This window comes from Sorex araneus, chromosome 5 (genome assembly GCF_027595985.1).
Source record: "Sorex araneus isolate mSorAra2 chromosome 5, mSorAra2.pri, whole genome shotgun sequence".
In the NCBI taxonomy this organism is placed as follows: Eukaryota; Metazoa; Chordata; class Mammalia; order Eulipotyphla; family Soricidae; genus Sorex; species Sorex araneus.
Genome location: NC_073306.1, coordinates 40,281,724 through 40,309,479, shown reverse-complemented (window position 1 = coordinate 40,309,479; position 27,756 = coordinate 40,281,724). Strand labels below are relative to the sequence as shown.

The window sequence follows — 27,756 nt, the reverse complement described above, 5'->3', positions numbered from 1 at the left end:
TAGTTTAAATCATATGTATATTTTTTGAGGGGAGAGGGTGCTCAGAGGAGGCCTGTACTTGGATCTGTTTAGGAGTGACTGCTGGCCACGCTCAGGGGATCATATGCAGTGCTGGGGATTCAAAATTTGGGTCAGCAGATGCAAGGCAAGCAGCTCAACTCCTATATTAACTCTCTGGACACACACATACACACACACATAAAAATATAATTTGGGGCTTTAGGAACGTGGACGCACCAAAGCAATGTTCAAGGTTTCCAAGGACCATTCTCAGCAATATAAATTTTGAATTGAATATTTGGCTTACTGCTTAAGCGACTCAAGTTTCAGAGTACACTGAAATTTATGCTGTGAGATTTTTGTGTTAGTTGATAGTTTTCCCTTCTGAGAGCAATCAGTGCCTAAAGGAAAGAGGACAGGTTTTTAGCCTGCTTCCTGAGTGCCATTCTTCTTAACACCCACTAGTTCATCCGTCTGTCCCAGTATTTGCTGAATGCTGCAATGTACCAGGAGCTGCTGGTACTATTCTAGGCACTGGGACTATGACAGTTAACAAGATGCTCTTGGGGGCAGAATGGTAGTAAAGTGAGTAGGGGGCTTGTTTTGCATGTACCCGACCCAGGTTTGAACCCTGGCATCTCATGTGGTCCCCCAAGCACTGCCAGGAGTAATTTCTGAGTGGTGAGCGAGGAATAAACCTAGAACATCAGGTGAAGTCAAAAAAACAAACAAAAAATGCTTTTAAGATAGACTCTTCTGGGATTGGGGTTATTGAAAAACAGGGTGTGCATAGATGGTCAGGAAAGAGTCTCACACAACTCTGTTTTGGGCAAAACTCTTCAAAGATGTTTTCTATGTTCTGATAAAATTCATAATTGTGTCATGAATCATTTTGAAAAAGTTGGTCCCTGGTAGCAAAAGTAGATGGGAAGGCATCATTGAGATTTGTTGAGTTTAAAGATCTAAATTCTGCTGTTAATATCTACAATGAAATATGACAGTGGCCCACCCCCACGGTAAATTACCATGTCCATTCTAGAAGCCAAAGAAACCTGCAGTCATTTTAAGGCACCAGCTTCAGAATCAGGCTGCTTGAAGGTAGTCATTTGATGACTCTGTTGTATGATGCTACTGGAATCAAGGATGGAAACTTGATTCTTAAGGTACATTGTTTTGTCTGGTGACTTCCAGTGTGAGTCTTTAAAATTGGGAAGGATTGGGAGCTGCATGTCTGACATGTGGAGGCCCCAAGTTTGATTCCCTATATCATATGTGTGCTTCCCTCCACTGCCTCTCCCCAATCAGATGTAACCCTGGTGGCCCCTGATCACTACTGGGTCTGAGAAGTCCTGCATTGCCTGCTGGGACATTGAACCTTTTAGCAAGCACAGCTGGGCCAGATATCATTGGTACCCAGGGTCCCTGAACATTGCATGGGTGCCTGAAAATAAAATTGGGGTGGGCAATTTCAAAGGGGTAGAGGTGGGAGGTAGAAGTGAGACAGGATTGGATGAGTGAGACAGATGTGGGTTTAAATCTCATCTATTAAGTTTAATAAATGCCTTAAGTTGGTGACTCTGACAGATACTTTTGTGTCGGGGAGGGAGAGTTTGGGCCACAGCAGTGTTCTGGGCTTACTGGCTCTGCACCCAATAATCATCATGGTGGTGCCCAGGAGACCATATGGGTTTCTGGGATCTAACCCAAGTGGGTTAGACTACATGCAAGGCAGGCACCCTACCTTCTGTACCTGTATTACATACTTTTTAAAATTCACTAGCAGTTTCCCCCCACCCCGACTGTTTTATGTACATTGCTTGGTATTACTATGTAAAGTACACAATATGCTCCATTTTTAAATAAAATCTGAAGCCCAGAAGTTAAGTGACCAACGTAAGTTTCAGAGTGATGAGGGGAGAACTAAAGATAGCCTTTCTTGGGATGGAGCAATAGTACAGTGGGTAGGGTGTTTGCCTTGCACGCGGCCTACCTGGGTTCAATTTCCAGCATCCCATATGGTCCTCTGAGCACCACCAAGGGTGATTCCTTAGTGCAGAGCCAGGAGTGACCCCTGTGCATCGCCGGGTGTGACCCAAAAAGCAAAAAAAAAAAGACAGTAGTCACTTATAACCAGTTAATGCCTGGTCCAGGTAACCATGGTGGAGGGGGATGCGGAATAAGTCACTCACTCTCACTCCGTTCTTCATCGATTTGCTCCAGCGGGCACCAGTAACGTCTCCATTGTGAGACTTGTTACTGTTTTTTGGCAGAATACACCATGGGTAGCCTGCCAGGCTCTGCTGTGCGGGCGGGATACTCTCGGTAGCTTGCCCGCTCTCCGAGAGGGGCGAAGGAATCGAACCCGGGTCGGCCGCGTGCAAGGTGAACACCCTACCCGCTGTGCTATCGCTCCAGCCCACGGAATAAATAAAGATACAGATTAGGACAGGGGTTTAGGAGATTCTGTAATAGACTAACGGGTGTCCTATTATAGATCCATGGTCTGGGAAGGTCTCTGAGGTGAAGTAAAGAAGGGTGAAAAGAGATGGGAGAGAGAGGTGGGCCAAGAGAAAGGATAAGGTTCTTGGAACCACAGACAGGCGTTTCGTGCGCTGCGTGCATTAGAAGCAGAGAGGTAGCTCTAGCGAAGGGACGAGGGAGAGCAGTCTGGAAGAGCAGAGATTGTTACTTGCCCCATCTTTTGGGCCAGGAAAGGCGTCCGGGTCTTTTCGGTTTGGTGAGGTTCCAAGAGTTTTCACACATGGAAAGCTCCGATTTGGTATTAAGCCGTTTCCTAGCCACACTCTCCCGTACTATATTGTCTATTCTCTGCCCGCCCCACCCCCAGAAAGGGGTGGTAAGGCAACCCCGTGGATCTGGAGGGATCAGTTGTGGTCACTGATTGTCCGCCGAGGGGGAGAAACGAGGGCACAAGACCCACTCAGCTGCAAAGTCCGGATCCTGCAGCGCAGACCGCTCACGCCCCAGGTAGGCTTCACGGCCGAAACTGCGCCGCCGAGCTCGACACGGGTCGGCCAGGCGCCGCCCACCAGCCGGCGACAGTCTGGAGTGCGGACGGAGCTCGGCTCCGACCCGCCCGGCACGGCCAGCCACGCCCCCTCCGGGCCCGCCCCGGCCCCGCCGACGCCTCCTCTGCGTCCTCCGCGCCCGGCCGCGTCCACGTCCACGTCCACGTCCGCGTCCGCACCGACGCCTCGCCCGCGCCGCAGGGCCCGGAGAGGCGACGCCGGGACGTCGAGAGAGCCGGGGCGGCGGAACTGACGCCAGTGGGCTTCCGGGGGCGGCCCCGGGGAGAGCGGCGGCGGCGCCGCAGTCGTGGAGGGGCTGGGAAGCGTCAGCGGCTGCGGGCGACGCAAGTTCCGCACGGGGCTCCTCTCGCCGCGCCTCACGCGACTCCGTCCTCTCACGCGCTCGGCGGCCGCTCGAGGGCGGCTCTCGCTCACGGGGGCGTCGTGCGGAGCGCGGAGGCGGAAGAGAAGCCGTCGCCCCCAGCCTCCGGGCCGGCGGAGGGTCCCCGTGGCGCCGCGTCGCCCCCTGCGCGGTCTCCTCGCCCCCCCGTGGCGGGCGCCTTTCTCGCCCCCAGCCCTCTCCCCAGCTCCATGAATGGAAATCGGCTCCGCAGGTGAGTGGCGCGGCCTCGGAGGTCCCCCGAGCATCGCCGCGCCCCCCGGTCCGGGCGCGACGTGCGGGCTGTCGGGGGGGGGGGCTCCCCCACAGCGCCCCTCTTTCGGCCCCTCCCCGCAGCCCCCGATGCAGTTCTTCGGGGCCGCTGAGGAGACGCGGCGTAAAAGGCTGAAGTTTTGGGGTTCGAGCTCATTCTCTTTTAGAAGGTTCTGGAAGGGTTTGCCAGGGCTTTGTTACTCGAGTGGGAGATGTAACGGTGCGCGTGACCTTTCGCCAGTGGTTTGCTTGTCGAGGCACGGGGCGGCTGCCCTCTCCCCGGTTGTTACCTCTTGAAAGAGGTAGTGGGAAGGTGCATGGGGATAAAGGATGAGGATTCGTTGGAAATAAGGTGTTAACTGCAACCGTGGGTACCAGGTTGCATTGCTCTCGTTGCCCAAATTCTCTGCGATGTTTGCAGCCGAATGGAAATCTAGTGCCTGAGCATCTTGGAAATGTCACATCACCGTGGACCCCAGTTTATGTGAAAAGGTGGATATTAAAACTGATGGCCTCCCCGCCCCATTATTCTCTGTTCCTTAGAGAACCAATTGTCATTTCTGGAATTTGAAATTTAAGAGAAAAGTTTTCTATTCGGGGGGGGGGGGGACACTGTTGAGGTCAGTTGCAGCATGGGCCATACTCTAAAGCAAAAGTACCCTTTATAGTGCTAATGAATTTATTGAGGGACAAATTAAGTGTTACATAATAGCTCCAAAGGCTCGGACTTGGCATGTATAAATTGAAGGTATGCTTCATCCAGACAACTTAATTTTCAGAAGATTGGTTAGGGAGTGTTATGTGTTCCAAGCTCTAAATTTCATGTCTCTTTCGGTTTTTAATCAGTTTCTTCCCCTTTCTCTCCCCTCTCTCCGTTTCTATCCCCTCACATCTTTCTAAATAAATTTGAATTAAAAACTATTTTGCTTCACCAAAAATAAATTTGTTTAATGAGGCTTTGAATATGATAGGAAGAAACTTACATGAAGAAAACCAATGCTATGCGGTTGTTGACTAGGTGAAGGAGTATGTAAGATTGTCAAGTAGATGCAAAAAGAATTCAGATGGTTAGAGCTGGCATGGGAAGAAGGGTTAATTCTAAATTTGGAATTTTCTGTAACTCATTGTAAATTTATTTTCATTGGTTTACAAATATTACGGAACTTGAGCTTCATTTCTCTGTATTTGTATACCACACCCAAAATTCCAGAGCCATCACACCCGTAAAAGAAAACCCCCTCTACTCATTCTGCACACCTCCCTCCTTCTCTCTACTAACTACCAAGGTTTTTTGGCCTTTCACTCTATTTTACGTAACATAATACTCGTTGTAAGAGCTTTCCATTTTGTCTTAGTGTTACTATTTCATCTTTTTTAATTGTAAAGGCATATACTGTTGACAGTTTCTCTTTGCATTCATCTGTTATTAGGCATTTAGGTTAACTACATGTTTTGGCTGTCAATGCTGCTATGAACAGAAAGGTACAAATACCCTTTCAAATTATTGTTTACTGCTTTTCTTTAGTGAAGCAAGATAATTTTTTAAAATTATTTTTTAGTTTTTGGGCCGTACCTGGTGATGCTCAGCGCTTACTCCTGGGTCTGCACTCTGGAATTACTCCTGGCAGTGCCTGGGGACCATGTGGGATGCCAGGGATCAACCCTGAGTCAGCTGTGTGTAAGGCAAATACTCTATCTCCTGTAAAGATAATTTTTATTGAATGAAACAAAGATTTGAGGAGTGAGAATGAGAGGAAGTTCAAGAGTGAACACAAGCTTCTCCAGGGTGGAAAAAGAAAGCAGAGCCATAGACAAGCAAGAGAGACACATGTTCAAGAGAGAACAAGGGCTTGAAGAGTAAGCCTCAAATTATTGTTTTTGTACACTTTGGATAGATGCCTGGGAGTTGTGCTTCTGGATCAAATAGGAATTTCCATTTTTATTTTTAAAAGTTATTTGCATACCACTTTCCATAGAGGCTGCTCTAATTTACATTGCCACCACCAGTGTACCAGAGTTCCTTTTTCTCCACGTTCTTTCCAATATTGGCTGTTTTCCCATCTTTTTGACTTTGCGTATTCTCACCAGTGTTAGATGATTTCACGTTGTGGATTTATTTTTTCCTAATAAGAGATGTTGAGTGTCCGGGGCAATAATACAGAGGGTAGGGTGCTTACCTTGCCATCAGCTGACCCAGGTTATATTCTCAGCACCCCATATGGTCCTTTGAGCCCTGCCAGGACTGAACTCTAAGTGCAAAGTCAGAAGTAAGCACTGGGCACAGCCAGGTGTGCCCCCCACGTCCCCCAAAAAGATAGGTTGAGCTTATTTTCTTGTTTCTGTGGACCATCTGTATCTTTGTTTTGGATTTGGAGGGGGGGAGTGCTAGAGATTCATTTCAGTGCTTCACATACATAAAGCATATGTTCTACCACTGTGGCACATCCTCTGCCCCTTCTGTATGTCTTTTTTTTTTTTTGAGAAGTGTCTTCCCAAAGGATTTTTTGCTCTTTTTTTAAAATTGGGTTGCTTACTTTTGTTATTGTTGAGCTGTTTCAATCCATATATGTTTTGACTATTAACCTCTTACCAGATGTGGAAATACCTTCTCCCATTTACTAGGTTGTTCTTTTTTGGGGCCACACCTGGCAGTGCTTAGAGATTGCTATTGCTCTGATCCCATGGGCATGGGGCATTTCAATTTAATTTTTGCTTTTTCTTACTAGTATGCTTTTTTTGCCACATTTCTTTTCTTTAATTTTATTTAAAATTTTGATTTTTAAATTTAAAACAGTGTGATTGACAATACTGTTAAATGATAAGGTTTTGTGCATACAGTGTTCCAGCACCACACCATCCACTGGAATATCAGCTTTTCTCAACCATTATCTCAGGATTCCCTCCCAGCCACCCTTCTGTCCCCCTCATCTGTATATTTTGTTAAAGGAAAAGTTTACCTGGACTGACTTATCTATCAGTCGGCTAATCATTTGTTTTCACATTGGTTTGTGTGTTTCTAAAACTGAGTTGTCTTTATTTTTATATTTCCTATATTAATTAGGGCAGCATTCTTCAACCTTTATGCACCTGTGGACCAGGGAAAGTAGGAGAAATATTTCAGAAGTACTATAAAAAACAGTGAAGCGTTCTGCTCACTTTGCCTGCTACATGATTTGGGGGATCCATTTGGGATATTTTTGGCTCATTGCCAAAAAGTTTCCATGTACTCTTCCACAAATCACAGGTTGAAGAACAGGGATTTAGGGAATGTGATGATTTGGGGTTATAGGTAATTTTTATATAACTCTCCCATTGTCAACCCTGCAAACAAAGTATGAAAGCTAAGTACTTTATAAGTCACTCTTTAAAATCTTTTATGTACTTACCCCCTTCCCTTCCTTCTGTTGATCTTGTTGCAAGGGAAAAAGGGGTTGGATGGTTGTGGTGCTCAATAGGGGATCATACCTTTTAGTTGTGCTAATGTACATTCTGATTGTAATGTTTAACAGGGATGGCTTTCATGTTTATGCTCTTTGGGTGTACTTTCCTGGCCACAGAGCTCCTTCTTATTTTCAGTTGAGGTGCTTACTGGGCAGGGGGTTGAGGGGGGGTCACATCATTTAGTTGAAGTAATCCCATATACTTAACAGCCATGTGGTTAACCATCATTGTGGTGCCAGGGCTTTCAAATGGCAGAAGTGTCAGGGTCTTGTTCAGTGAATACAGTGAAACCAGGGATAGAACTCGTGACCTACACAAGGCAAGCACTGAGTTCCTGCCTTCTTAAAAAAATAATTAAAAGAAAACGTGTGTTTTGTGTGTGTGTATGTGTATGTGTGTGTGTGTGTGGTGTGCTGGAGAGAAAACCTAGAACCTCACACATTGCATGGCAATACTCTGTTACTAAGCTACACACTGGGACATCAAAATTAGAATTTTTTTTCATCTTTGGATTGAGAAACATAAAATATGAAAAACAAAATTATGCCCAGATAATGTGGACAAAATCTTAAAAAAAAATACTTTTGAAATCTAAAGTATTTCACATACTTCACTGGCTGTTCCAGCTTACCAGTTGTAAGCTTACCAACCTACAGTTCATTAAAGCTTCTGTGAATTCTTGAGCTACAGATGAGTCTTCTTGTTTTGTTTTGGGGCCATACCCAGTGGTGCTTAGGGCTTACCTAACCGACTCTCTGCTCAGAGATCATTCCTGGTGGAACTCAAGGGACCTTATGGGTTGCTAGGAGTTGAATATAGGTTGCCACATACAAGGCTGTGCCCAACCCGCTCTACCATCTTTCTGGCCCTACAGATAAGTTTTTCCCCTTCAGCTTGCATATTGCCATTACTGAAAAATGCTCATTTAGCTATCTTCACATCTGGGGAATTAACAACTATCTTCTTAGGCTTTTTAAATTTTAACAAATTTTTGGCCACATCTGGCAGTGTTCAAAGCTTATTACTTTTGGCTGTGTACTCAGGGATCACTCCTGGTGATCAGGGTACTTTATGAGGTGTCGGGGATTGAACCCAGGTTGCCCACATGCAAGGCAAGTACCCTACCCACTGTACTATCGCCCTGGTCCCTATTCTTGGGCTTCTTGAAATGCAGATTTTATTCCTCTTTGGGGGGTGGGTTTGGGCTATACAGTGGTGCTCAGGGGCTACTCCTGGTTCTGTGTTAGGGACATCAGAGGATTACTTGGTGCTGGGATTTGAACTGGAGTTGGTGCCATTAAAGGCAAGCACCTTAACCCTGTACTATTTCTCTCCATCAAAATTTATTCTTGATTGTAATTTATACATGATTACCTGTAAACTAATAAAGGTGTAATCTGACTCAGTTATTACCAAAAACAAAATTTTTGTTCTTTTTGGTACTTCTATACAGTTATTATGCTATATATTAAATTGAAAAGGTAATTAGGAAAGATATGTATCTGTTTAAATCAATAACTTGAAATATATGTATTTTGTTTCTAAAAATTTTAGGTAACCCAAAAAGCCAAAAAAAAAAATTTAGATGTAGGGGATTAGAGAGATAGTACAGTGGGTAAGGTGTTTGCCTTGCACATGGCTGACCCAGGTTTAATTTCACAAATCCCATATGGTTCCCTGAACGCTGCTAGGAGTATTTCTTGGGTGCAGAGCCAGGAGTAAGTCCTGCGCATTGCTGATGTGGCCCAAAAAGGAAAAATAAAACTTTAGATGTAAATGTTTTGTAATCATCCATCTTGGCTATCTAATTCTGTTCTAAGTTTCTTCAATGTGAGGATTCTTAGGAATTAATATATTTTTAATATTTTATAATGGAATCCTAGAGAAGTTTATATTAGAACCTCAAATACTATGTAATTGTTTCTTAGTGAATTGCTCCACACTGAAAGTTAATATTTTTTTTACTTTCCTTTTATGAAATATTTTAAGTAATTTTTAATGGTGTCTATACAGCCTTCTGTTTTAATATCATGTACTTTGATTTTTTAAAGGCTAGCACAATTTATTTTAAAAATAATTAGTGCTTTAGCATGAAATCCTATTTTTTACAGTTTAATTACAGAAAAAAATTATAGTTATATTTTTAGTTATAAAACCATGGGAATAAGAGAGGCAGAATTGTTCACTGAGATGAGAACAATTTTGTTATTTATTTTCTTAGGATTGTGCTATGCGTGGTCATACTGTCAGAGGCATTGTACTTATGTACCAATGGAGAAAGACATTTTTTAAATAAATATTTTAAGGGTAAAAGAAAATGTATAATCAGTTAACATGAAGACTTTTAAAAATTATCCATGACTACATGATATATCCATTCTTCAAATTTAATTTATTTGTTTTTTTTTTTAATTTATTTGTTTTTTGAGTCACACCTAGCAATGCTCAGGTCTGTCTTCTGGTGGGCTCAGAGGACCATCGAATCGAATTATATGTAATAATTTGGTAATTTGTACTTTCATGTAGGAACTTTGTATTTATTTGGTTCTGTAAGTCTGCTCTGATTGTATGAAAAGAGGCAGAGATCCTGTTAACCAGAATTTTCCTGGGAGAATTCTCTGTTATATAAGGACTATCCTGGCTCAGAGTAGGATGGATATTCAGTGTCACGTTGTTTGATCATAGTTGAAAATCCTGTAACCTTCTTCTTTTTTTTTTTTTTTCTGTAACCTTCTTTTACATTGGTTTCCACAGGTTTAAAACACTTGAGACTTTTTTCTTGTTTTGTTTCGTTTGGGTCACACCCAGCAGTGCTCAGGGCTTACTCCTGGCTCTTCATTCAGGGATCACCTCCTGGCAGGACTTGGGGGACTATATGGGGTGTCAGGGATCAAACATGGGTCTCCACATACAAGGCAAATGCTCTACCTCATCTGTCACTCCAGCCCCAAAATACTAGTCTTTACCTGCACAGTGAATTAATTACATAGATATTTTCTTCATTTAATAAACCGTTTTTTCTTAAACTCAAAATCTTAAGCAATCTGTTCATTTTTATTTTACATTGATGGGGGAAAGGACCTATTGATAGTTCTTTATTCAGGAATGTAAAATTCTAAAAGATAATTTTAAACCATTCCCTTTTCCTACCTGTTGAATCTCAGTTTGTTAGAATGAACTGCATTCACCATCCTTTCCTACTTCTAATTCAGTTGTCTAGAATACTCAATAGACCCTCATTCTTGCTCATTAACAAAACAGATGTGAGAAAGAATATTGTGTGGTATTTCTACCATAATGGTTATGTTGTTAGGAGACATGAACAGCCTTTCTGTATCTGGAGTTTCTGTATGTAATTATTAATGACTTTGTTTGGCCAACCAGTGCTTTCTAAAAAGTGTTGAGATTGAGCAAATCTTGTTACACAACTGATTCTTTCTCTTACATCTTAAATATGGGCTTTTTGTGGTTTGGTTAGAATAAAAAGCTATATTTATTAGTTTGGAATGTTCATTTATTTAATTTGGAGACCCCCTCCCCCATCCCAAATAATAAAGTAAAATGTTATTCCCAGGAGGGAGATATAACACCAGTGGTAGAAAACATGCTAAGAAACCCCTGATTTCCATCCTTGGCACCACGTGGCCCCTTGAGTACTTAGTACCCCACTCCAAGCTCTACAGGTGTGATTCTGCTAGCCCTTAAGCTCCACTGGGCCTGGGAGTAGCCCCTATAAAAAAAAAAAAGTACCCCCCCTGAGAGCCATCTGGGAAATCTAATTCTTAGCAGGCAGAATGTCCTTTTTTTTTTTTTTTTTATCATTTATCCTTTTGTTATGGCCGGTAGGGGGACTTCCAACCAGTGTTTAGGGACCACTCGCAGATCAGTGGTACTCCACCAACCCTGGCAGGATGGTTCAGTGCTAGGGCCCTGTGAAGCAGTGCTGCTTAGATGCAGCACCCATCATGGCAACCCCAGTGGTGCTTGGGGCTCCCAAAGTCAAACCTAGCAGTTCCCAGGGGGCTCTTAGGCTACACCCATCCATTGTTTGGAGAAAAGTGTGGTGCCAGGGACTGAATAATTCATTCAGGTCCTTTCAAGGCATATGCCCCTGACTTCTAAAGGATCTCCAGGGCCATGAGGCTGCATGTTCTAAAAGTGATTAACTGTAATGAATTTTGTTATTGTAATATGATATGAAGTACAGTATATTTGGACAGGTTCATTGAATATAACTAGGAGGTTACTAAAGTCTCTGATGTTTACTAGTTTACAAAATGCTGATATTTACTGTGTAGCATGGTAGACTTAACTTATTTAACAGAACCTTTTATTTTGTCAGTTTTGTTTGTGTTTGGGGCCACACCAGATGGTGCATAGGGGCAATTGCTGGTCCTGATACTCGGGACCATACACTGTGCTGGGATTGAATTGGGATCTGCTGCATGTAAAGCAAATACTTTAACCTCTGTATTATCTCTCAAGCTACTTGGTTTTGATTTTTTTTAAGTTATGGATAGAATTTTTTTTGCTAAATATTCTAATTCATAGGTAGAACCATTGGAGCAAGAGATAGACCATGAATATTAAACAATAATTCCTAGTGAAAATTTATAATTTGCTGTAATTATTTTGACTTACTCAGTGTTTGTTTTCGTTAGTCATATTTGCTGTAGACACTCATTAGATCTGGACTCACAATTAGTACTTGTTTAATGATATATTTGAAGCAGTCGTCATATACATTTGCTTTGAAAATGTATGGTTTTATGTTTGAAGTTTAATATGGTAATTGATACTAGTCAGTACTTACAATAGCTACTAAAAAATTAAGAGTAAAAGAATTCTGAATAGTGCTTTATATTTTTATATAATTGTATTTTCAGTTACAGTGTGTGATACATGTATTTGTTAACTAAAATATGGTTCACCTAAAGAATATTAACAATTGTTTCTTCCATTTATATTAAAAATTTTGGATACTTAAACTTGATGATGAGTTTTTTTTTAAATTCCTCATTGAGGGGCTGGAGCGATAGCACAGCGGGTAGGGCGTTTGCCTTGCACGCGGCCGACCCGGGTTCTAATCCCAGCATCCCATATGGTCCCCTGAGCACCGCCAGGGGTAATTCCTGAGTGAAGAGCCAGGAGTAACCCCTGTGCATTGCCGGGTGTGACCCAAAAACCAAAAATAAATAAATAAAAAATAAATAAATTCCTCATTTATCCCAATTATGGTTGCTAGATAAAATATAGGAAATGTTGTTACATTGGAATTTAGATAAGCTGACAAATTTTAGAAGGTTTATATTCTGTATAATGTTAGGAACATGCACAGTTATTTACCCATCATTTATCTGAAAAAAATTAAATAAGAACTCTATATTTTTATTTTTTAAATCTGATGACCTTGGGGCTGCAGTGATAGTACAGTGGGGAGAGCATTTGCCTTGCCTGTGGCTGACCTGGGTTCAATCCCAGCATCTCATATGGTCCCCTGAGCACTGCCAGGAGTAATTCCTGAGTATAGAGCCAGGAGTAGCCTATGAGCATTGCTGGGTGTGACGCAAAAAGAAAAAAAAATCTGATCACCTCAAGATCTGTTAGAACAATGAAAAGAAAAAATATTTTAAAGTGTTAATAGAGTGATGTGAGCATATAATAGTGTGTGTGATTTTTGATTAATAGGCATCTATCTTGATTTATAAGGCATGAGGGGGGAAAACAACTAACTCAAAATTTGATTTCTAAATAATATAGTTACAATGCATATATGGAGAGAATTAAATATATTATCTTTAGGTGTATTATCATAGAAACAAACTGAAAGATATTTTCTATCACCAACCTTTTTTTAGATTGATTGCAACCCTAAAAGCATTCTTATAGTCAGTGTTTTTAAATAATACAGTTATTATGCATGTGTAGATAATTAAATATTATTTTTACGTGCATTATCATAGAAATAAACTAAAAGCTATTTTTTTTCAACAATTCTATTTTACATTGATTGCAACCTTGAAAGCATTCTTATAGTGTTTTTCAGTGACTCACTTTATTTTATTTAGGCTCTTTTCTGTTTTGATGAATCTTTGGATTTAGGCTCTCCAGATAGGGCACCTAGTCACTGTCTCTGTCATCCCATTGCTCATCGATTTGCTTGAGCGGACACTAGTAACGTCTCCATTGAGACTTGTTACTGTTTTTGGCTTATCGAATACGCCACGGGTAGCTTGCCATGCTCTGCTGTGCGGGCGAGATACTCTCGGTAGCTAGCTGGGCTCTTCGAGAGGGATGGAGGAATCAAACCTAGGTCGGCCAGCGTGCAAGGCAAACACCCTACCTGCTGTGCTATCACTCCAACCCAGGGCACTTAGTAATTGCATTAATTGAAAAGAACTTGTAAATTTCTAATAAAGACAGATTGTGGAAAGTTGACTTGTTTTGGTAAAAGTGCACTGAAACATAATCATGAATATATGTATTTGAGACCCAAAAAAAAAAGAATAAGAATTAGAAATTAACAAAATAAGTACATACTTTAAAAATTTTTTCTAATCTCTTAATGCAAAGTGAACAAGTATTTATAAGACTTTCTTCACTTTAAAATTATCACACAAGTGGTAAGTTCCAGTAAAAACGTATTTTGACATTTGATGATGATTTTATAGTTTTAATGTTAAATCTGTTCCTTTCCAATACATACAACAGGATTTTCCTCACTAGTTTGTATAAAAATCAGCACTATCAGCATAGACATCCAGTAAAATTTCTGCTAATGTAGAAGAAAATTGGGAGTGTGATAAAGGGAAAATGCATAGGTTTTGGAGACAAGCTCTAGTTTTCAAATTAACTGTCACTTTATGATGATGTGTCAAGTCGTTGTTGATTGTGACAAATGTACCATTCTGGTGCAAGGATGTTGATATTGGGGGAGAGATTGTACATATGTGAAAGACAGAAGGCATATGGACAGTCTCTTCTGCTCAATTTTGTTGTGAGCCTAAAACTGCTTTCAAAAATTAAATTTTTTTTAAAAAGCTTGGACATTGTTGGCAGTGCATTTAATCTTCATTAGCTTTAATTTCCTTATCTGTACAATGGAATAGTAAAAAGAATTTATGTATGCAAAGAAAATGACATGTCTCAGGGGCTGAAGCAATAGCACAGCGGGTAGGGCGTTTGCCTTGCAGGGGCCGACCTGGGTTCAATTCCCAGCATCCCATATGGTCCCCTGAGCACCGCCAGGAGTAATTTCTGAGTGCAGAGCCAGGAGTAACCCCTGTGCATCGCCAGGTGTAACCCAAAAAGCAAAAAAAAAAAAAAAAATAGAAAAAAGAAAATGACACGTCTCTTCCTTTTTTGAGTCACTCTTACAATTGTGTATATAGATAAACAGACTTGTAGAATAAATTTCCATTTACCCGTCACCCAGATGAAACAAATTTCAACCTATGTAGCATTATGTCTTTTAACTTCCTCTCTCCTATTTATTTATTTGGGATTTTTTGGCCCCTACCTAGTAATGTTCAGAGCAATTCCAGGCTCTGTACTCAGAAGACACCTTGGCAGTGCTTAGGAAACCCTGTGTTGTGCCAAGGATCTAAACTGAAGTTGGCTGCAGACAAGGCAACAGTCTTACTTTTTTTACTCACATTCAGCCTCCTTAATTTTGGGGGGGAAGGGAGACACACCTGCTAGTGCTATAGATTTATTCCTGGATAAGTCAGGAATCACTCCTCCTGAGCTCAGGGGGATCATTTGGGGTGTTGAGTATCGAAAACAGCCACATGCAAGGTGGGCGCATAACTCACTGTAATATCTATCTCTCTGGCCCTCATCCGTCTCCTGAATTTTTAGAAGCATATTCTAGTCATAATGATATTTCATTCATAAGTATCTATAAAGTATAGATATCTATAAAAGCAAGCCACAGTACCATTAACCACGGGAAAATTATATTTTATCAAATATACATAGTGTTCACGTTTATACTTGTCCTTATTCTTTTTAAAAATTTTTCAATTTCGGGGCTGGAGTGGTAGCACAGTGGGTAGGGTGTTTGCCTTGCATGTGGCCAACCCAGGTTCAATTCCCACCATCCCATATGGTCCTCTGAGCACCGCCAGGAGTGACCCCTGTGCATTGCCGGGTGTGACCCAAAAAGTAAAAAAAGAAAATTTTTTTTCAATTTCATTTTCATAAAGTTGTTCACAATAATTGATTGAATTTAATATTTCAACACCAATCCCATCACCATTACACTTTCCCCTACCATTATTTCAAATTTTCCTACCATCACTCAAGCCTGCCCCACAGGCAGATACTGTCACTGTCACTGCCATCCTGTTGCTCATTGATTTGCTCAAGCGGGCACCAGTAAATCTCCATTGTGAGATTTGTTGTTACTGTTTTTGGCATATCGAATATGCCACAGGTAGCTTGCCAGGCTCTGCCGTGCAGGCAAGATACTCTTGGTAGCTTGCCCAGCTCTCCGAGAGGGGCGGAGGAATCGAACCTGGGTTGGCCATGTGCAAGGCAAACACCCTACCAGCTGTGCTATCACCCTAGCCCACAGGCAGATGCTAAATAATTTATTTTGTATTGCATGTTATGAATAGTAAGAGGTGTCACAGCTCCTGGAATTCTAAAATTGTAAATAATTGGGGTCCAGAGACATCTCTGCAGTGTGCCACTGTATTCCAAGATTTATTTATGAGTCTCTAGATCATGGCCATTAATGCATCTAAATGGTGCCCAGAGGCAGTTCTGGGGTGTGCCTGCCAGGAAACTGGAAGGGCAGGGATATCGGGGTAGGTTGCCCACTCCTGACTCCATGAAACCTGGAGTTTTCAGTCATAATTCCCACATATCTGGATTTTTCAGTGGATTCATTCTCATGCTTGGGGGGCTCCGGAGGAGCCTGTGAAGATTGGCCATGGGCGTGGCAGTGATTGGATTCAGGTTTGCTGCTGCCGGTGTTCAGATGGAGCAGCAGGTGGAGGGACAATGCCTCCTTCTCTCAAGGTGCCCCGGTGAAATCAGCCTGGCATGGGGTGGAGAGACATCTCTGCAGCATGCTGCTCTCTTCTGAGACTTACTCCTTTTTGAATGAGTTTTATGCATATGTGTGTCCCTACCTAAGGATACGGTACTATGAGGGACCTTGGGATTGAACTGGAGTCAACTACTTGCAAAACCCATAATATACCTTAACCCCCTGTATGAGCTCCAGCTGTTTTTGTTGTTGGTGGTGGTGGTTTTGGACTGTACCTGGTAGTCCTCAGACTTAATTTTGGCTGTATGCTAGGAATCACTGCTGGCAATGCTTAGGGGACCATTTGCGGTGCTAAGGATCAAACCTAGGTTGGCTAAATGAGAAGCAAGTGTTACACCTGCTGTACTATCTCTCCAGTCCCCTACTTTTTTTTTTTTAAAACTTGGAATTCAAATAAGTTCTAAACATTGTGATTGTTTTTTTTTTTTTCTTTTTGGGTCACACCTGGCGATGCACAGGGGTTACTCCTGGCTCTGCACTCAGGAATCACTCCTGGCGGTGCTCAGGGGACCATATGGGATGCTGGGATTAGAACCCGGGTCGGCCGCGTGCAAGGCAAACGCCCTACCCGCTGTGCTATTGCTCCAGCCCCCATTGTGATTGTGTTTTAAGTGTCTTTCAGTCTGAGTTTTCTGTCATACAATTTGTGGACAGTTGTTATGATATAATTTAGTTTCCTCCTGTAAATAGCTAGGACCTAAAACAAAGTTCTTCAGCCACTGTCCTGTGCAACACTGTCAGTCTGCAAATGTAGAAAGGTTGAAAAACTGGCCTACTGCCGTGACTATTACTGCAGAACAGGCAGGGGACTATATGTGATGCCAAAGATCAAACCTGGGTTGACTGTGCACAAGATACGTGCTGTACCCACTGTACTATCTATCCCTCCAGCCGTCTGGGTAGGACATTATAAAATAAAACTTAATTCTGTTTACTTTTACTTCGCTCAAATTGTTCATCAACAAAGAGTTTACTAAAACCCAGTAGTACCCAGATCTTAATTTTATTTGACTTTTCAACTGTATTTGACTAAGTTGGTTCCCTCTTGAAACACTCCTTTTCTGCTTGGTTCCTAGATACCAGTTTTTGTAGTTCCTTTTCCAACCCTGTGGCTATCACTTCTTTTTCTTTTATTGGCTCATTTTTGTCTTTCCAAGCTCTAAATGTTGGAACTTTCCAAGACTTAGTACTCTTCTATACTCTGTCATAGTCTGCTTTATCTCCTAGCCCTGTGGGTATAAATTACACCAATGTGTTGAGAAGTCTAGCTTTTTTTTTTCGTTTTTCCCGGGGAGTGAGGGGGAGATGAGGGAAAAACACCCAGTAGTGTACTCAAGACTGACTCCTGGCTTTGCACTCAGGGATCAAACCACAGTCAGCCATATGCAAGGCAAGCTCCTTGCCCTCTGTACTCTCTCTCCAGCTTTGAGAATGCCAGCTTTTACCTCTCCAGCCTAGACTTCTCCCTTGAACTTATCTACATACATGTATAGTTTTAAACTTAGCACATTCTAAAACTCATTTCCTTTCCAAACTTAACTCTTATCACAGAGTTTTCTCAGTAAATAACATTTCCATTTTTCTTCTTGTTCTTCTTTTTCTTCTTATTCTCATTCTTCTCCTCTTCATCCTTTCCCCTCCTTTTTCCTCCTCCCTGTGCCCTCCTTGATGATTCTTTCCTTTCATATCCCACAGTTCTTATTCAGTCCATTAGCAGTTCTCACCCAGTTTATTTTCTAATTATTGTCGATATCAACATTCCTTCAGCTGCTACCATTCTAAACCTAAATCAACATTATTAACCTTTGTCTGAACAGTTAGTCTGCTAATTGGTCTCCCTGCTGTACCCTTAATTATTTTTCATATAGCAGCTTGAGATGGTCTTTAAAAAAAAAAAATTTAAGCCAGATCATAGTGCTTCTTGACTTAGAGCCCTTTGTTGCTTATTCTTAGAAGAAACAAACAAACAAACAAAAAGATCCAAAGACCTTATTTTGTAAGGGCTGATCTCATTTACGCTCCTCTCTTGCACACTCTGCTCCAGGCATAGCGATCTGTTTTCTGTTCTTCAAACATCAAGCAAGCATCTGCTTTGTCCTTTATACTTTATTTTTCTTCTGCCTGGAATGCTGCTCAGATATTCACATGACTTGTTTTCTTTAGTTTTCTGCCTGCTTAGCGTACTTTCAGAAGCCTTCTTTGATAGCTCCCTAACGTGATAAACTACCTACTGTTGCTCCCCACCATCACCAGGCATACTCTTTCTTACACCCATAATTCACTTTCTTTCATGACATTTGTTAGCACCTGATCGATGAAAAATAAATGCATTATAATCTGCTCCATACCGGGGCTGGAGAGATAGCACAACGGGTAGGGCGTTTGCCTTGCACGTGGCCAACCTGGGTTCAAATCCCAGCATCCCATATGGTCCCCTGAGAATTGCCATGGGTAATTCCTGAGTGCAGAGCCAGGAGTAACCCCTGTGCATCGCCAGGTGTGACCCAAAAAGCAAAAAAAAAAAATCTGCTCCATACCTGCTTGAGCACTTTATGGGGATCAGATGTTTGTTTTTGTTGTTGTTCAGTTCTATGTAATTATTATTAAAATTATATTTCTTTTTCTGTTTTTATTTTGGTTCTGTTTTGGGGTCACACCTGGCTATGCTCAGGGGTTACTCTTGGCTCTGCACTCAGGAACCACTCCTGCTGGGCTCAGGGAACCTTCTGGGATGCCTGGGATCAAACCTGTGTTGGCAGTGTTGTAGACAGACACCCTACCTGCTGTACCATCTCTCTGGCCCTAAAATTATTTTTCACATGAACCTGAACAGTGCTTGCCTCTTAGGGACACTGATACTTCCCAAGCAGATAATCAGTAAATGAATGACTACCAGTAAATTATAGCCTTTCAGCAATTCTTAGTTTTACTTTATATGGATTTTTTTAAATGTTTAAAGTTTTTTAGTTTCCTTAATATAACACAGAACTGGGGCTGGAGTGATAGCACAGTGGGTAAGGCATTTGCCTTGCACGAGGCCAACCTGGGTTCGATTCCCAGCATCCCATATGGTCCCCCAAGCACCGCCAGGAGTAATTCCTGAGTGCAAAGTCAGGAGTAACACCTGTGCATTGCTGGGTGTGACCCAAAAAGCAAAAATCAATTAATTATATGTATATATATATATATATAAAATACAGAATCTATCTCTAAGGCCTCTGAAGATTTTTTTTGGCATATGATATATTTAATACGCTATACATTTTGTTTTGGGACCACTCCTGGCTCTATGCACAATGATCACTTCTTATGGTGCTCAGGAGACCATAAGAGGTCCCAGGATTGAACCTGGATTGACTCATGTAAGGCAAATTCCCTGCTTAATGTACTATCTCTCTCTGCCCCCCCCCCATGTTAGTTTCATATGATGCCAGCAATACATTGATACCAAAATCAGAGACATTACAAAAACAGGATTGAAGAAGATAGTACAAGGTTTCGGTGCTTACCTTGCAAGGGACCAACCTGGTTTAGTCCCTTGATGGGGACTAAATATGGTCTCCTGAGCACTTTCTGAAATTTTACCTGACCAAAGAGCTGGAGGAAACCATGAACACTTACCCACATGTACACACAAAAAGAGGAAGCAGCAAAACTGAGATCAGTATCCTTGATGAATGTGACGAATGTATATGCATAGGCCTTCAATAGAATCTTAGCAAGCTGAAATCAATAGTTTTTTAAAAGGGTCATGCATCATGACTAAGTGACATTTATTATAGGGATAAAAGTATGATTCACTATATACAATTCAGTCGTAATACATCACAAACACGAAAGAATAAAATTCATATGGTCATATCAGTAGAGGCAGAAAAAGCTTGACAAGATTTAGCATCTATGAAAAAACTGAACAACCTCAAAATAGTAAAGGTGATATACAGCAAGCCAAAGGGGTAACATACTCAGTGGCAAAAACAAAGCTTTTTTTCTCTAAGATCAGGCACAATACTAGGATTTTATATCCCTAACCTCTATTACTGAACATGGTATTGGAAGATCTAACCAGAGCATTAGGTAGGAGATAGAAAGAAAAGGGATCCAAGACAAAAAAATATTGTACAGTTACCACCGTTTGCAGATGATGTTAGAAAACTCAAAAGCTTTCGCTTAAAAAAAAAAAATTAGAGGGGCTGGAGCAGTAGCACAGCTGGTAGGGCGTTTGCCTTGCACGTGGCCGACAGGTTCAATTCCCAGCATCCCAGATGGTCCCCTGAGCACCGACAGGAGTGATTCCTGAGCATCGCCATGTGTGACCCAAAAAGGAAAAAAAAATTAGAAACACCAGGCCCAGATATTCCCAGGCTTACTGTCCCTTTTTCCGAGGGGACGAGCGGGGAGTGCCCCTTCCTGAAGTCTACCTTCCTCAAGTGAACAAATAGAAAGTCCTCCCCTAGGTCATTCCAGCACACTCAGGGGTTAGTATTGCCCACTTTAGGAAATTCTTCACTTGACCACTAGATTGACAGGTGGGGAAAAAAATAAGAATGCTTAAATCTGTTGTATTTCTATATGGGAACAAGTGAATAATAGAAGAAAGAAAAGTTAAAAACATTCTCATATACAGTTGTGTCAGAAAGAATGAAATATCTAGGAAGATTTAGCAAGATTTAGCACAATTTAGGTAAAAGACTCGTAATTCAAAAACTAAGTTGTTAAAAGAATTAGAAGATACAAGAAAATGGAAAGTTGTTAAAAGAATTATAAGAGGTTCAGGGAAATAACTTCAAAAAACTAGTGCACATGGTTTGCATACCGGAGGCTCATTTGCATACAGGGTTTGATCTCTGCCACTGCATGGTCCCCCTAAATACTACTTGTGGTGACCCTTGAGCACTAGGCCAGTTGTAGCCTCTCAGCATCGTTATGAGTGGCTCAGAAACAAAAATTAAAGAAGACACAGAAAGTGGAAAGATACTGATACTCACTCATGGATTGGTAGAATTAGCATTGTTAAAATAGTCATCCTGGGGCCTGTTGGCCTTTCATGTGGCCAACCCAGTTCTGTCTTTGGCATCACAAGATCCCCCCAAGCATCACTGGGTGCATTCCTAAATAAGGCCCACGAGCACCATTGGCTTGTCCAGGTAATCCCCAGCTACTAAGCAGCATTCCCATCCTGATGCTCTAGCACTGAATGCCAACTGACTGAGAATGACTAGGAGGAGTCCTGAGACTCCTTGAGGGTGAGAAGGAATCGGAATACAGAATATTCTATCACCTTTCCAAGAATTATACAGATTTAATGCAGTTGTTAAGAAAATTTCCGTAGAATAGAACAGATGTTGCTAAAATTTACCTGGCACCACAGAAGATTGCTATTATCCAAAGCAGTAATGAAAAAAAAAGAAGAGTGGAAGCATCATGCCCAATTTTATAAACTGTATGCAATGCTATAATAAGCATGATGGCTTGAGAATAAAAATAGACAAGATCTATGGAATAGAATTGAGAGTGCAGAATTATTCTCACATATACAAAGAGTTAATTTATGATAAAGGGACCGTGAGCCTAAAATGAGGGAAAAACTATCTCTCCAACAATTGCTGTGGAAAATACTGGATTGCTAAAGAATATGATGTGACTCCGGTGATTGTACAAGGGTTAAAGTGCATATTTTTCATGCAGGATGCATGGTTCCCTGATCACCACTGGAAGAGATCCCCTTGTATATGGCATGTAAAAACAAACAAAAATCAAAAGAATGAAATTGAGCACTACCTCTTAACAAGCACAAAAGCTTACTCAAATGGATTAAAGACTTTTATGTTAGGGTAGTGGGCTTAAAAAAAAAAAAAGACTTGGATGTTAAACCAAAAACCTTAAAATACACTGAAAAAAATATAGACAAAATACTCCATGATATTGACTTCAGTGATATCTTTAGGCAAGCAAAAAGTGTCTTTTTTCAACAAGCAAAAAATGAACAAATGGATAATACCAAACAAAATTTTCTACACAGTGAAAGAAATGCATTAAAACAAAAAGACATTCTAATGAGACATGAATGAGAAAAAAGGTTTTCACACACATATGTCTAAAAAAAATATTTAGTGAATTTATAGAATGCAATACCAGCGAAAAAGCTCCATGAAAAACAGAATAGCTCAATAGATACTTCACAAAAGATAAACAGATAGCCACAGGCGCATGAAAAAAAAAAAGGTCATTATCACTTATAATCAGGGAAGTACAGGTTAAAACTATGAGATATCACATTACATCTGTGTTAATGTCCTATATGAGAAGGCCAGAAAACAGCAAGTGCTGGCAGGGATGTGGAGAAAAAGCCCTTGAGCACTGTTGATGGGAATGTAATTTTGTTCAGCGTTTATGAGAAACAGTACAGAGATTTCTCAAGAAATTAACAACAGTGCCATATGATTCAGCAGTTCTACTCTTATCTCTCCAGAGCATACAAAAACACTAATTTGAAAAGCTACATGCACAGTTATATTGATAGCAGTACTATTTATTATAGCCAAGATTTGGAAGCAACCTGTGTCCAACAGAAAATGAGTAGATAAAGAAGATTATGCTATATATAAAAAATAGAGTATTAGGGGCCGGAGCGATAGCACAGCGGGTAGGGCGTTTGCCTTGCACGCGGCCGACCCGGGTTCGATCCCCGGCATCCCATATGGTCCCCCAAGCACCGCCAGGAGTAATTCCTGAGTGCAAAGCCAGGAGTAACCCCTGAGCATTGCTGGGTGTGACCCAAAAAGCAAAAAAAAAAAAAAAATAGAGTATTATTCAGCCCTTAAAAAAGACAAAATATTGCTTTTTTACTCCAACATGGATGGAAACGGAAGGAATCAAATGAATAAAGAAAGATAAATACTGATCTCACAAGTAGTAAAAAAAATTTTTTTTAATTAAAGGTAAGAAATAATGCTCAACTGAAAATACACCCTTAGATTCTGACCACAGAATTGAAGTGCAGGCAAGGAGTGCAGTTATAGTACCTTATGAAAAAATTTTAGAATTCCAGGAGCATGCATTTCATACAATCATACCACTGATATATGTGGTGAAAAGTAGGACACCACATTTGATGGGGTATAAGGTAGAACACAACCAGTCTTGATAAATATGTGTGTGTGTGTGTGTGTGTGTGTGTGTGTGTGTGTGTGTGTGTGTGTGTACACCCAAGACTCAAATTCTTACAACAAGCTAATGATCTCTCATACAGGGGCTTAATGGCTCCAAGATGAGATACAACAATTTTCACACACTTTCCTTTACGGAAACCTTTTTGGGTTATTTTTAGTCAATTATTCATAACAAACAATATGAAATAAATCATTTTGTATCTGCCTTTGGAGCATGCTTGGGTCATGATGTAAAAACTTGAAATAATGGTGGTGGGAAGGTATAATGGTGGTGGGATTGGTGTTGAAATACTGAATGTAATCACTGTGAACAGTTCTTTGAAAATAAAATTTAAAAAACAAAGAGACATTGACTAAGTAGATGTGCTAACCTTTTGCTTTGAGCTTGGTTGACCACTAATTAAAGTTTTTTCCCTCCAGGAAAAAAAAAAGGTAAGGGATGACTGAAAGAAAGATTCCATTGGACTGAGATGGAGACATAATGAAACTTTGTTGGTCAACGTGGTGTGGTAACAATGCACACCTAGAGTATTAAAATTTCAGTTCTTGCACATGAGTGTAACTACAATAAAAAAATAAAACTTGTGTATTTCACAGTGATTTGATAAAAAAAATAAAAGTGAAAAGCATAAAGTATTCATCTGTGTGAGCAGAAATAGTTCAACAGGCTAGAGTGAACACTTTGTAGGAAGCTGGGATTTAAAGTGAGTAACCTGCAAGCTCCAAGAAATACTGCCAGATGTGACTCACAAAATATTTGCTCATCTTAAATTCTCCTCAAATTAATTTTTTTGGGGGTCACACCCGGCAATGCACAAGGGTTACTCCTGGCTCTGCACTCAGGAATTACTCCTGGTGGTGCTCAGGGGACCATATGGGATGCTAAGAATTGAACCCAGGTCAGCTGCATGCAAGGCAAACGCCCTACCCACTGTGCTATTGCTCCAGCCCCCCAAATTAAATTTTTTTAAAGTGAAGTGTAGAGTCAGTTTAAAAAACATTGGGGAGAGGACTTCATATTTGGTTCATACCTTCAGTGGTCAGAGGCTATTCCTGGCTCTGTTGAGGAGTGATTCCTGGTGTTGTTCAGGGAACCATATAAATATTCAAGCCAGGTCAGCAGGATGTAAGGCCAAAGGCAAGAGCCTTACTCCCTGTATTGTCTATCTATCCAGTTACCATAACTTTAATTTCAATTTTATTTTGTAATTATAATCACAATATATCTATGACATGTGGTTGGATACTCAGCCTCAAAAAAGAGGTGATCTTGCCATTTCTTTACTATGAATGAAGCTGGTAGGCATTCTGTAAGCTGAAATAAGAGAAAATACAAGCCCCTGCATAGTAGCACTTCTACTTGAAACCTTAAAAAAGGCAGGAATCTGGGGATACATCAGTTGCAGGCTATGAGTTCAATCTCCAACTGTATATTCTGGTTGCTATCCAAGAGGTATAACAGTATGCAGTGTCCTGCACAGCACAACCAAGTTTGGCGAGCTCTGCTAATGTGTGGCTGATTCCTGACAAGCAGCACAACCGTGTATTTTGGGGTAGGGAGTGGAGCAACCAGCTATCTACAACTTCTTGGTCATTTCAGCAACATTGAAGGGATGGGGAGCTTGTTCTAAAAAAAAAAGTTTAGGTCAAACTTGGCTTGCTCTTAATAGGAAACATGCCACTTGAGAGGGCTGGGGATAGACAGGGAGAGGGGCAACATCTATGGTGGAGAGAAGTCTCCAGCTGGGAGCAGGAGATAGTGCAGAAAGATGGTAAAGTGTTAGGTATGAAACCCTATTAGCAGGGACTGGAGTGATAGTACAGTGGGTAGAGCATTTGCCTTGCAAGAAGCAAATCCCTGGCATCCCATATGGTCCCTCAAGCAGTGGTAGGAGTGATTCCTGAGTGGAGAGCTAGGAGTAACCCCTGAGCATTGTTGGATGTGACCCAAAAAGCCAATAAATAAATAACTAACCAAGAAACAAAAGCCCTATGAGCAACAGTACTATAAACCACATTACAAAAACTTATTTAAAAAAGTGCCTGCCATAGAGACAGGTGAGGGTGGTGGGAGGGAACCTGGGGCCACTGGTGCTGGGCAATGTACACTGGTGCAGGGAATGGATGTTGGAACACTTTATGCCTGAAGCCCGATCATGAACAGTTTTGTAATGGTCTACCTCACAGTGATTCATTACAAAGTGCCTCTCAGAAGCAGACTGGTGGATTGGAGGCAAATGGGAGAGGGACCACTGGTAGAATAAAGTGGACACTGGTGAAGGGATCAGTGTTGAAACGTTATATGCCTGGAACCCAATCATGAATAACTTTATGATTTCACAATGATTAAATAATAAATTAAAAATAAAAGCTAGGCTCGCTCTTCAAGTCTGTGTTCTCCTGTTAACACATACTTCCTCCCTTTCCCCTCACGTCTTTCTAAGTTTCTATCTTGCTTCACCAAAAATAATAAAAATAAATTTTAAGTCAAACTTGGGAGAAGTTGTCGTCCCTCCGCTTATTCCCCCTGGTGGCTCGGTGGCCACCATCTTCCAGAGGTATCTGGGGCCTCACGGGATGGGGGTGGAGCTGGCCCTTGTCCTCCCCTGCCCCAACAAGACCCTGAGTTACCCCCCACGAATGGCCCTTTGGCTATTGATTAAGCTGCTTAAGGGCCATGATCTCAGAGACACACAAAAACGAACCTCAGAACCCAGCGGCTTTTGGCAGAAATTCCTCCAGATTTAATTATTAAAATTTCAGAATTCCAAAATCTCTCAGCCGCAATAGCGGCCATGCAACATCATATGCTATTCATAATCAGCAATAGAAAACAAATTGTCTAATGTTGTCTTCTTGGCAGGTCTGAGTGTTGGGAGATAATCCCAAACAATAATGGTGGGTCTGGTGTCAAAATATTGAATGTAATCAAAGTAAAGAGAATAACGTGGAAATTATCTGCCACATAGGTTTGGGGAGGGTGCAGGATGGGGGATATACTGGGGATTTTTGGTGGTGGAAAATGTGCACTGGTGAAGGGATGGGTGTTTTATCATTGTATGACTGAGACTTAAACCTGAAAGCTTTGTAACTGTTCTCACGGTGATTCAATAAATAAATTTATTTTTTAAAAAATTTTAAGCCAAACTCATAGAAATAGAGAGGAGAGAAATAGTTCCTGAACCTGGGGATGTGGCTTTGTGGTAGATTTGCATGTGTGATGCCTCAGTTTTCGTTTCTTGCATTGCCCTGCACTGTCAATAGTGTTATTGGCATTATCACTGTGAGCCCCAACACTACAACAAAATTCGACTTTTGGTACACTACAGCCAAGTGTGTGACTGCTGGGGCGTAGGGTAACCAAGTATACAGACATCCACATTACCAAGTTGAGCATTGAACTGTTCAACCTGCTTAGCCGATTATTTCTGGGAATGGAACCCTGAGCTGTACTTGGAACCCCAACCCTACCTCCATGTATATTGAAGGGCTTGAGAGATTATACAGGAATGTTTAGTTTCTTGCCTTGTATGCAGCATACCCTGGTTTAACCCCTGACAGTGCATATTGTCCCCCAACATCTCCAGGAATGATCCTTGAGCAGAGAGTAGGAGTAGCCCCAAAACACCAGTGAGTGTGGCTAAACCCCTCACCTCCCATAATGTATACTAAAAGCACCCTTGGAAACAATTCAGCTGGATATAAACTCCATTGAGGGCAAAGTTTAAAGGTCTTTGAGAAAGGAATGAAGTTAAAAGTTATAATTAAAGAAATGACAGAAGAAACCTTTCTGAGAAATTGACCTCAATCCAAAATTAATCATGTATTTAATAAAGCAAAAAAAAAGGACCACACATGGACATATTTATGTGTTCCTAAGTCTCAAATACTGAATAATACTTAAAGGAATAAGAAATCCATATTACTCATGTTAGAAATAACGTCTGTGGAATTTTCAAGATTAAATTATTGTATGTGGGTTCATTGTCAAGCTAGTTTATGTATCAAGGCAGTATATTATTAAATGTAAAGGATTTGAAAAATTACCCTACTCCAGGGAGCTTTTTCTTTTTTAAAAAAAAATTTTTTAATGAATCACCATAAGGTACAGTTACAGACTTAACAAACTTTCCTGCTTATGTTTCAGTCATACAATGATCGAGTACCCATCCCTCCACCAATGCCCATTCTCCACCATCAATGATCCCAGTATCCCTCCCACCACCCCACCCATCCTTCCCACCCCACCCCGCCTCTGTGGCAGGGCATTCCCTTTTGCTCTCTCTCTCTCCTTCTGGGTGTTGTGGTTTGCATTATAGGTGTTGAGTGGCCATCATGGTCTGTAGTCTACTTTCAGTTCGTATCTCCCATCCTGAGCGGGCCCTCCAAGCACCCTTTACTTGG

General features: G+C 41.2%; 1 protein-coding gene across 1 annotated transcript in view; it reads left to right on the top strand.

Moving 5' to 3' along the window:
* The first annotated feature begins 3,335 nt into the window (after positions 1–3,335).
* The window catches only part of AGO3 (argonaute RISC catalytic component 3), a 114,914-nt gene continuing 90,493 nt past the window's right edge, over positions 3,336–27,756 (top strand). Inside the window, exon 1 of the mRNA XM_004614250.3 lies at positions 3,336–3,643. Coding sequence (XP_004614307.2) covers positions 3,625–3,643 — 19 coding nt within the window. The 5' untranslated portion in view covers positions 3,336–3,624. The remainder of the gene's footprint in view (positions 3,644–27,756) is intronic.